This window comes from Equus asinus, chromosome 5 (genome assembly GCF_041296235.1).
Source record: "Equus asinus isolate D_3611 breed Donkey chromosome 5, EquAss-T2T_v2, whole genome shotgun sequence".
Lineage (NCBI taxonomy): Eukaryota > Metazoa > Chordata > Mammalia > Perissodactyla > Equidae > Equus > Equus asinus.
The window spans coordinates 104008846-104021063 of NC_091794.1; the positions used below are offsets into that span (position 1 = coordinate 104008846).

A 12218-nucleotide genomic window follows, 5' to 3' on the forward strand; every position below is an offset into this window, starting at 1 on the left:
GTAACAGCAGCAGCGATCAAGCTGGCCGGCAATCAGCAGAGACAGGACACCCAAAGCTCAGCAAAGGCATCCCTCGGCTGGAAGGCCACGAGAGCTGACAGGCCAACCGCTCAACGCAACAAGCCTGCGAGCCGTGGAGCACTCAGTGCTGGGCCACGATGCCACAGGAACATGGAAACCTTTCCACCTCTCACTGTCCCACACCCTGCTCCGGCACGTAAAACAAGAACGATGTGAGTGCCTGTAAGTAAGTGGGCACAGGAGCTGCCCACCAGGCACCCAGAAGGTGCAGGGCCCCTCGGCCATCATCCTCAGGCCCCTCAGCAGGCCTCTGCCATTCAGCCTTGGCTAAGGAGCCTGAAACAGAGCTGTCGGCTGCGAAGGAAGGTCAGGAGATCAAACTCCACTGCGGCCCACCTATTTTCTGCCTTTATTAAATGTATTCTCTAATTTTAAATTTAAATAGAAGAAGCGTTGTCACTTCTACTGCTGTTGCCCACCACACGTACAAGTGGACAAACAGCAGCATATTACGTAAAACTAAAGGCACGAAAATGTAAAAGCTAGGTTCAAGTTCTGACTCTGACACTCACTGGCAGAGGAAGCTTGGACAAGTTATCCAACCTCACTAGGTGCCCACTTCCTCCTCTGGAGCTTGTACAAACCATGGAGACGGTGGGGACAGCACAGAAGCAGCCGCTAAGCAGGAATGCCTGTGCAAGCGCTCAGCCCCACTCGGCACTACGCGTCTGCCGCAGCACCGCACACCTCTGCCCAGGGGGCTCTGCGTCTCCATCAGAGCCTCTTGCTACATCTGATTTCGACCTGTTGTCTCTCAGTTCCTGTGACCTCCCAAAGCCCTGTGAGGTTTTCTTTCCCCAACTCAGGTTTGCTCTTTCCTTCTTCCCCTCCCCAATTTCCTTCTCACGGATCCTCTCCACTGTGTGCCATTTTGCGACCACAGAGCAGCATCACCTCCTCTCTCAAAGGGCTCCCACCGACCCCTTCCCTATCCTGGACCCCGTATACACATCAACTGAAACACCCAGGAAGTCTAACCCGTGCTGAGCCGCAATAAAATGGACGAGAAGCTCCTCCCTGGATGTTCTAGTCATCTTCCTCATCTTCCCTACCCATCCAGCCGCTAAGTGCAGTGCCTGGTAGAAAGGGGGCCAATGTGTCCACGTGCAGAATTGCGTTTCATCATTCAAAACACCCATGTGGGTTTCTAGGTGGCCCTTGCCATGCCCCTACCCCAGCAATAAACTTCCCTAATCACTAATAGAACACCCCATGCAGTCCCTCTTCCCGGAGCTCTTAGCCCCTAGAACTTGACCGGGCCCACCCCTGTGCCATTCATGTCACAGCCTCCTAAAGGCCACCCCCGGCTACCCATCTGAAGTCATGCCATACCTCTCCCCCGACTCCACACACACACTTCACTAACATCACAAGACTTGTCCTGTTCATCTGTTGGCCAGTTGTCCCCTCACTCTCCAGAATGTCCGTGGTCATTTTAGTTCTCTGCTCTAACTTCACACCTAGAATAGTGTCTGACACAGACCCAGAAAATACTTGTTAAATAACAGCGCGAAGGAAGGTGGCGGGGACCTAAGGCTCCTCTGCATGCCCCCGCTGCTCCTCTCTACATTCTGAAATGCCCCCACCCCGCCCCCTTCCTAAATAAAGACCCCCAGCCAGCCCAGGCCAGAGTCCCTTCCCTTCTCTAAAGGTCAACAGTCCTCACTGTCTAAACCATTAGTTTAGCACTTTCTTTTTTTTTGAGAAAGATCAGCCCTGAGCTAACATCTGCTGCCAATCCTCCTCTTTTTGCTGAGGAAGACGGGCCCTGAGCTAAGAGCCGTGCCCATCTTCCTCTACTTTATATATGGGACGCCTACCACAGCATGGCTTGCCAAGCCGTGACATGTCCTCACCCGGGATCCGAACCGGCAAACCCCAGGCTGCCAAGAAGCGGAACATGAGAACGTTTAACCGCTGCACCACCGAGCCGGCCCAATTTTTTTTTAAACTGCCTCCAAGTGAATGAATTTGCATGTGGCTCTCTTACCGCCCTAAATTGACTAGAAATTTCTACAGGCTTTGCCACCTTTGGAAAAGAAAGAATTTCAAATATGTGTAACTTCAAAAAACTTGAGTGTTCTTCACAGTACCAAGGTTTTTTATTTGAACGAAGTGGATTGTAGAGACAGATGAAATAGCCCCTTTCTAAGGTGATTACAATTTAACCAGTCTGTGGTGACTAAAAGTCATCTAGATAAAGACTATAAACTAGCTGATATTCTCAGGGACTACTTACAGTTTCTCTAAGGGATTATGCGAACCTATTCAGTGGCCCTCAGGAACTGTGCTCTTCATAGGTTAGTAGTGGTTTGTGAGAAACCTTGTCATCTTCACCATCCAGCCATCAGCTGTCAAACCACCTGCTGCGATAATTAACTCCTCTCTTTCTAATCTGCTGCGAACAGGAAAGCCAATAGGTCAGAACTGGGGTGAATCGGCAGAGTGAGGCTCTGCCATGGGAAGCAGCAGGGACAGACCCACTGCTCATTTTGAGGTGACACAGGGGCTCCATAAACACTGACTGATTAAATGACTCACAAATCAGTAGTTCCTTTGCAAGAAACACATAAGCAACTGTCTCCACATTCTGTCGCTCTGTCAGTGGCACTTACAGTGACTACGGACGCACATGCTGCACAGAGCTGTTCCTTTTTATCATCTCTCTCGCTCTTGACAGCGACCATGAGAGGTTAGGTAGCACAAAGACCACTCCACATCATGACACCAGTTCTAAAGCTATGGAAACTGTGCCCCAGAAAAGTGACAGGATTTGCCTAGTCACATACCTGGTGAAAACCCAGGGGTGCCGCGTTTTTCATTCCTTCCACTAAGCCCATTTCTATAAAGCCACCGTTGCTTCTTTGGGGTGAAAGGACTTCAGGTAAGGCTGTGGGAGCCAAGAGAGAGCAAGGCAACAACATGCTCTGCTATTCTTTATTTTAAAAGAGCATTTGCCAACACTCCTACTTTATCACTAATGAGCAAATTCAATCTCTGATTTCTCACAGTAAGAAACAAGGGACAGAAATCAAGAGGATGACTTTAGATACTTCTAAATTTGACCTTTCTATGTTACTTTACAGATTATAATCTTCCTATGGTTCAAATTAAAATAACCTGAAATACCGGACACTAAAGACGCCCCCTTCCTCTCCACATGAAAAGTTTAATCTGTCCCAGCCAAGAACCTTCTCATGTTCAATTTCATTACAGGGGCTGCTCACACAGGCAAGAATTTAGGCTGGATTACAAGGTTGAGAATCCAAAATTCTAGTTCAAGATGCCTAATATGTGTACATCTCTGGCCCACGGCAAAACTGGACACTTTCTGGTCAGAGACAATATGAACTGTGTTCGCACAGCTCAGTCTTCTTTTTCTTCATTACAGGTTTGTGTGTGTCTTTGCCAATCAGTGAATATTTATTGAGGGCCTATTCCATGCCAACCATCTAGGCGCTGACCAGCAACTTGGTGATTTAACGTGTGTCTCTTCCACTGGGCTACAGGCGTCACGAGAAGAGTTACAGCTTCTCTTCTGCTCGCCACTGTACTGTACAACCTAGCAGAGCACCTGGCACTCCACAGGGGCTCAACAAATGTTAGGTGAATGAAGGAAGGACAGACGGAGAGGGAGACAGAGAGGGAGAGAGAAGGGGCCACTTTGCATGTAACGGAATCAGGGCTTTTCACTGCCCAGAACATGCCTCATGATCCACCAGTGATCTGATGAATTCTGAAAGGCACCACATGCAATGCACAGCTGTAGGCACAGCAGCTGTCACGCAAGGGAGCCGAGGCCCAGAACTCAGAAGAATTCAGCCCTTTGTTTCTCTCTGCCTGCCTCATGACCGAGATGAACTCAGGACCACCGTCAATCTACCTGTCAGAACACGTCTTCCACAGCTGGCTCTCAGAAATACTACGTAACATTGCTACTGAATGAAATTCACATTGATTTACTCTCTGACACCACTGCCGAAAGGATATTTAAATGTCTGAGGTCACACATAAAACCTAAACAGAACCAAGTGAATATAAAAAGTTCTCCGTTTCAAGTCTTTGCAAGCTATAAATTAGCTTTCACAGAGTAATTTAAAGACAAAAAAGGCTGGACTCGTTATTTAAACTCTCCAAACTTTAAGTCATAAAGAGCAAACAGGGCTCTTTAACAATACGCTGTTCAAAACAGACTAAGTTCCAAGAGGGAGCTTCATGCAAGTATTTTCATTAAAACCTAAGATTCAGTGGGTTATATGCTGCCCAGAGTAGTTATAAAAACAATAATAGGTAATAAGAAATACGAACTACTTCACTCAGTATAAAAACCCAGCCATCTAGACAGGTATAAAAATGAAGATGTGTAAGCTCATGTATCACTAGCAAAACAAAAAGTTTATTTTCAGTTTCTTTCTCCATATCCAACTAAATGAATAGAAAGAAAATTAAGGGATAAATAAAAAAGCAAAGCAAAATGTAATGAAATGTTCTAAACACACACACAAAGTATGCCAAAGAGAGAAAGGCCTGAAAGTGAAGCTGTTATTAAGCTATGAATATATCTAAATATATGAGCTAGTTATGCTTACTGGCAGAATAAAGATTTCCCTTTCCCCCTAAACTCCCTGCCACCTGCAAATCACAACTTACCTGGAAAGGCTGGTGACATCAGTTATTAACAAAATGAACACTCAATAAAGGAACAAGTTGAATTATGTCAAGAGTTTACAAACAATTATGCACGAAGCCTAATATCAACAAAATCTCAATACTCAAACAGTGAAAAAAAAAGACCTGGGAATTTTCTAGACCCTGATCATCTGATATTCAGGATCAAAGCATTTCATGGCCTACAACAGCAACGAAATCATGTTCAATAAATAGAGAACATGTATTTGGTAAAATGCCCACAAACTGTCCCTTGGATGAGTTAGTTGTATTTGCATTTATGCTGTGAAATACACAAAATATGTAACGGAAAAATCAGAACAGACTTCTTGTGTACATTTTTAAATACTATTTTTACTTTTTCCAAAATCAAGTTTAAGTTATGATTTTATTTACAGTATGACTTCCACAACTCACTCTGCAATGTTCTGAGTAAAGGACAGACTCATTAGTTCAGATGACTACAAAAATTTACTCTGGTAGGCAAAAAACAAACAAAAAAAAGGTTTATATTACTGAGAAACTACTATACCGTGCCTTGGCATATACTCAAACCCGGCTTTATGAAAGAGTCACAACTCACGTTAAAATTCTTGATTAAAAATAAAAAATCCCAACAACGTGTCAAGACGCCAGCTGGAAATACGATATATCCAACCAAACTATTTTCCTACCCAGAAATGATCCCCACCCTTTCGTGAATGTGACTACGCTTTACCTTATGTTTAAAAACATCATAAAACTACTGGAGTTGAGTCAAAAGTAACAAAACAGCACACCCTTCAACTTCCATCTTGTGCTGTCCTAATTTCGGGAAGAGGCGTCGCGCTAAGACCTTCGCCCACCGCGCAGCGCTGGAGTGTTGCAACCGCGCGCAGCAGGCCCGGCCGCGCGTGGAGCGGGGCGGAGGCCGGGGTGGCCCGGAGCGGCCGCGGGGGGCAGCGGCCGGGCCCAGGCGGGGCGGGGCGGGGCGGCGCGAAGCAGAGCTGCGCTGGCCCCGGAGGCGAGCTCCCCGCTGCAGCGCCTGGCCCTTCGCGCACAGTCGGGGCGGACGAGGCCGCCGAATCTGCGGACCTGGAAATGTCACTCCGGGAACACGTTTCATGACGCGTTCGCTGGCGAACGGCACAAAAAGCTAAGAATATACTGGGCGCGTAGGGCTCTGGAGAGCCCGCCGCTGCTCCCACCCAGATCTGGCTGCTTCTGACGTCCGCGAGCGCAGTGACAACCAGCCCCCGGCCGGCCCGGCGCCCGGGCAGCTCGCCTCTCCGCGGCCCCAAGTTAGGAAAGCGCCCGAGCGCGGCGTCCGTCCGGCGGGGCCGTGATTCAGCAGCGGCCGGGGGGGCAGGGAGCGCGGGCTGGAGCGGGGCCGACAGCCGCGGCCGGAAAAGGTCACGGAGAGCCGCGGGCGCCGCCCGAGCCCGGATCTGGCGCGGCCGGGCGGCGGCGGGGCGCCGGGCGCCTACCTTTCCTGCTTTTCGGGGAGCTCCGCTTGCTCCGGGCGCTGGCTCGCTCTTCCTCAATCGCAGCTGCTATCTCGGGGTTGTCTTCCCCATTGTACCAGACCAGGAGCTCCTCGCCCGGCGCGATTGGCTGCGGGGAGAGAAGAGACAGGCGCCGGGCCAATCAGAGCGGCGGTTGTTGGCGGGGGCGGGGCGGGGCGGGGGCGGCGCGCCGCGGCCAGCCCAGCAGGAAGGGCTCCTCAAGCCTCGGCGCCGCCACGGGCTGGCGGCCGCGGGAGGGCCCCTCTGCTGGAGGGAGGACCGCACTGCTCGGCCCGCCGCCTCCACGGGGGCCGCACGGCCGAAGGACGGATGGGACTAGGAGCGATCGCTTTAAACTCAGAACTGCCACATGGTGCTGAGTCTTACTGTTCAAAGCTCACGGCTACCCACGCAGAAGGAAAAATAAAACACGGAACTATTTTGCCCACGAAATCTAAGCTGATGAGAAATTTAAAGCATAATTAAAAAGAACCAGGTGGTCTGGAAAGACAAGGGCTGAAAGCTAATCACCAGCCCAGGTTTCCGATTTCAAGAGCAAGTTAAGCAAGATGAGGCAGAAGGATACGGCACTGCACGTTTATAAATGCGCCGCTCACTGCATCACGGAAAAGCTGAAGGAGAGGCGGTGCGGGGGACACACGCGTCCGGGCGGTGTTAGCATCTACGCACCGCCACCAACCCGCTCGATCCGGGGAGCGTCTGCTGCCTTGCCCTCTATACCAGACATCGAGTTTACATGACAACTTTTACATTTTGAAGGAAATGCCTAAAAGTACCTCACATGAATTATACTCCTAAGACATTCATTCTTGGCCATGTGAGTAGTGAGGGCATATACATTACCATTACTGATTACACCTAGAACAAGATCCTGAAGAAAAAATACACCGAGAGCAAAGATTAGACTCCCGAATAGAATTTAAGGAACTAGCTTGTTGGTTTCTATCACAATGACACATCTATTCAAAAAGTACCAAAAGTATCAACACAAGTAAAATTCCACCTAAAACCCACTGAATAAAATAAGAATCCATGAGTCCATACTAATACAAATGAACGAAGGAACCAACAAGTAAATAAATAAGAAGGAAAGCTCTTGCTTAATGTAGATCCCAACTAATCAATGAAAAGGAAATAATGGGATTAGAAAATCACCCCGTAGCAATCATCACAGGAGTAATTGATTCAGGCAAGAATCATCTATGATGCTAAAACTCGTAGGTTAAAGTTCGAGGAGAAACAGAATATTTGCATGATCTCAAAATAATTCCCCATAAAACATTTACTAGTTACAAAGCGAAAAACAGAATCTTTATAATGAGACAAATTGACATCATGTGCCTCCTGATATAGTGCACAGAAGAGAACATAGCATCACTTCTGGAGATTTCTGCCCAAAACGCATGAATGAAATTTAATCGTGACAAAACATAAGAGAAGCCCAAGCTGTGAGACCTACAAAATAACTGACCAGTTCTCCCAAAACTGAAAGGTTGTAAAGGACAAAGACTGAGGTACTGTCCGAACTTTGGAGATGACAAGACATTACAACTAAAGGCACGTAAGTTTTCTTTTCCTATAACTACATGACTTCAACAAGTGACAAAATTTGAATAAGGTACGTAGATCAGCTAATAAAATCCCGTGTCGGTGTCAGCGTCCTGACTTTGATCACTGCCCTACAGTTATGGAGAGGATGCCCTTGTTTGTAGGGGTGGGGAGAATTCTAAATAAGACGTCAGTTTAGAAACAACAGAGCTCCTCACTTCAACATACCTTCTAGTCTAGATAAAGCCTTTGAAAGTAAATATTATTTTGTTTCATTCTCTGCAGAACTCACTGTTTATATAGTCCAAATTTTAAAATACTCTAAATTCTTTAAAAGAACAAGCCACTTCTTCCTTTGCTCCCCCAAAGATGGCTAAGAACTTGCATTTTCTTATCTTTAAACTAACGTATTATTTTTTTCATTCCTGAATTATTTACACCTATATCAAAAAACAGCCTAATTTGTCAGATGTTAACGACCTTACAGATGCCTTTTGGCACTCTGATGAGCTAATCTGTTTCTGCTGAAGGAACAGTCTTTTTTATTTAAGTAAACTATTTCTACTTCCAAGCGTATAGTTTGCTTCTCTATTTTCTGTTATGAGTCACATTTATGAAATGATGGTATCATATAATATTTGAAATGATTAGGGTTCACAGAAATATGTAATGCTTTAAATAAAACCAAAATGAAAAAGAACACGTGAGGAAAACGTATGCCCAATTTATTCTTACCCCAAACAGCATAGCCAGAACACTGGCTGGAAGACACTCGCTGGGCGTTTGCAAGGTGGCTCCCAGACTCAGAGCTGAAGTCCCCACGTTCATCCCACTGCGATCTTCTCCCAAGAACTCACTGCAATCTACTAGCAACTTAATTAAGCTAAATATCGGCACAAACTCTTCACTGAGAAGGGGACTCTTGTTGTTGCAAAACACACAATATAAAAACATAACAGAATCTGTTTTTGCCTCAAATCTAACATAAAATTTCTAACTGGCTAATGAGCTGATGAACAGCTAGATTAAGAGCAACCTGATTTGTGAGCTATTGAAAAACCTTCAAAATTGTCAGCAACTGAGATGATTATTGTATTATTGAGCTATATACTTCCCAACTTCATTTTAAAACAGCTACACAAATAACAGACCTTTATGAAGAGAAAAATAATATATTTTTTATAATCAGTGATTGTTTCTGTACTGTATTGGTTTTTCTTCTGCACTGCTTAGCACACAAGATTTTCTAAGTCAAATTTCAGGCGAAAAGAAAAATTATGTCCTTAAACACAGGAAATATAAACACACATTTAAAAAAATAGAGTCAAAAGTCCAAACAACCTCTTTTTTAACATATTGTATTTTGATGTTTAACAAAAAAAATAACAGCAAAAAGACTAAACTCTTCCCACTTTTCCTTTGGCTTCTGACAGGCTTATAGAACCAAGCATACTCTCTTCTCTAAATATCAGTAAATAGAAACTTGAAATTTTACCAGACCAATTAGGAAGAGGCAAGGTTCCAATAAATATTCCTGCCACTAGGTTAAAATTAGAGCAATACTCCAGAATCAGAGAACACGCACGTCCACGCTCACCCACCTACAACGCCTACAATCAATCAGTTTCCCAGCATGATCTAAACGTCACAGGTCACACAGCCTCAACTCTCAAATGGCTGGACTGAACTAAGACTGGAAGTCACACCCCTCCTACAGCCACTAGGGCCCACCGACCTGGGCCTTGCTGCTTCGCCAGCCTCATCTGCCATGCCACTCCTCGCTCCAGGCACACTGGCCTTTGTTCTATTCCTTAAAAAAACCAAAAATCAAGCTCATTCCTACTTCAAGGCCTTTGCTCCTGCTGGAGCCCCTCTCCTGGGCCACTCTTCCCACACACACAGATCTTCGCGCGGCTGGCTCCTTCCCGCAGCAGAGGGCTCCTGTGTCTTGTCTTGCCTGACCCGCCTGAGCTATGGCAGCACTCCTCCTACCTGGTCATTCTGTCACATTTTCTCGTCTTCAGAGCACTTATCACTATCTGAAATTATTTTATTTACTGATTCACTTGCTTATTATCTGCCTCCTCCCCCATGCATTGGAAGTTCCACGAGAGCAGAGATCTTGTCTGTTCTGTTCACTATTATAGAAGAATATCTGGCACACAGTAGCGACTCAATAAATATTCACTGAACCAATGAATAGATGAATGAATAGACAGCAGGCTAACAGCTAACTTTCAAGAATTTAAAATACTTTTTAAGCATGTTACAAACAAAACCAATGTTGAGATTTCCGAATTATCCCAGTGATGGTTGGGAAGACGATACAGAGCCCAGAAGAACATCACATGTAATCTGTTCACAAAACCTAACCCATAGAAAGCTTAGTCTAAAGAATACAGTGAGATAATCACTAGGAAGGAATGTGAAGGTCTCCGCAGACTTGAGCAAACATTAAAGGTCAGGACTGGGGAAGGCCTGCAAGGATCACGAGCACGCTACTGCAGACAGACAGGTAAAAGCAACAGTAGTAGGATAGCTAGTTAATACTTTGAGGACTTCAGTTAGACTGAGAACTGTTCACAGAGCCTTATACATATTGGCTGGTTTAATCTCCCCAACGACTGTATGTTTTAATTTTACTATTACCTCCATCTTTACAGATGAGAAAACTAAGACAGAGAGAGTCTAAGTAACTTCTCATGGTCATACATCTAGAAGCCAAAATTTGCTTCCAAGGCAGTCTGCCCTACAGTTCGCACTCCTAAGCACGACACTATACCGCCTCATCAAAAGTAACAGCTGTCACTTATTCAGCTATTGTAATCACCTATACAATCAGTCATGATAACCCCATGAGGCCAATACTCGAACGATCTGTATCTTACAAATATAGAAACCGAGGCACAGGAAGGTGACGTCCCTAAGGTTATACAGCTGGTAAAGCCACAATGCCTTGCCTTGGGTCCCACAGCAAGCGAGCATTTAGTCCAGCAGTCTGACTTCAGAGTTCACTCTCCCCAACATTATTCTCTCCTGCTTCTCACTGTTTCTCAGATTTGCTATCAGAGATGAACACGTCTTAGCCTGAAGTCTGAGGAAGGAATTGCAAAGCGTCCTAATATCTCCCTGGGCTTGCTCTCCCTTGGGACCTCATTTATACTCCTTGATTGTCTCATATTCGTCCCCTCACTGGTATTTCATCTCCACCAGGATTCTGCCTCGCTGATTCAACCAGACGTAAATCTCACTTTAAATAAATTTGAGAAAGAGAATGAATTCTTCAATCGAATTTTGAATCCAATTTCAAACTCCAGTGTAACAAAATTGTACAGTAATATCTACTAGAAAATCATGCTATTACAATCCAGCAGAAAGAAAATGAGAAAGAAAGTTGTAGAAGTTTTAAATGAGAAGTACCACAAAAAATATTTCCTATAGGGACTGGAAACAAGGACGTGGGTATATATGAGGTAAAGGGCAGCCCGACTGGCTAAAGATGAGAGGAAAAATAAGCAAAGGAATATTAAACAGCTATATGTTGCCTAAAGTTCCAGAAGGCCTAGTGCTACCACACAGGCAAAACTCAGCAGGCTGCAAAGCTGAGCATCTTAAATGCTTGCTCATAAAGAGTTTTCAACTCCATGAAGATAATATTTTTCACGGACTGTCCCCAATCTATGACATTTTTCATGAAGTAAGTGAGCAAAGAGAAATTTGCCTTACAGCAATTTTAGTAAATATATCTATTCCAAAAAGCAACAATCATCTATCTTTAGAGCTCAGGACTCCGCCTTGGAGAACATCTCTATGCATGATCAGTGTAGATCTGCCTCAGAGAGAACAAGAAAACGAGGGAGACGGACACAGGCTTGCTTGTTGCAGAAATGCAGCAACACTCAATGCTTCCTAACTTCCCTGAGGGTACTCAGTGACCTCTGACATCACCACAAACTCTAAAAAATGACTTTCCTCTCCTTTTCATCTCAACGATTAATGTCTCCAAATAAAAATTTGGCAGAAGAAAGAAACATGTTCTGTTTAATTTCCATTCTGAATGAGATTTAGGGAAAAGGAAAGCTAATCCAGAGCTGCATTTCACTGAAGACTAAGAACGTGTTTTCAGTTAACACAGAACCCCCATAGCTAGCGAGAGTTCCTTACAGTTGGATGAATCTGCCAGTCAGACAGTCCCTAATGCATCTGTATCTCAGGAGGGAAGTGGCTGCCACACGCTTAACTCCCCAGTATCTATAAAGATGCGGTATGTAATTACCTAACACGATCTTCCGCTTTAGTGCCCTTACGCACACGAAGCAGTGGCGATCGGATATTTAAAACACAGACCTTTCAATGTACTGATGAACTACTTTCAAATATAATCCTTTCAGGTCTGCAAAGTCATTACTGTCAGTC

General features: G+C 45.2%; 1 protein-coding gene across 10 annotated transcripts in view; it reads right to left on the reverse strand.

The window, feature by feature from the left end:
- The window catches only part of PRDM2 (PR/SET domain 2), a 127588-nt gene that overhangs the window by 64973 nt on the left and 50397 nt on the right, over window positions 1–12218 (reverse strand). For 9 of the 10 annotated variants that reach the window (XM_070511016.1, XM_044769725.2, XM_044769726.2 and 6 more), the window contains one exon: window positions 6216–6342. The exons of the other annotated variant lie outside the window; for it this stretch is intronic. In XM_070511016.1, the coding sequence (XP_070367117.1) occupies window positions 6216–6342 (127 nt within the window). The remainder of the gene's footprint in view (window positions 1–6215; window positions 6343–12218) is intronic. 10 annotated transcript variants of the gene reach the window in all.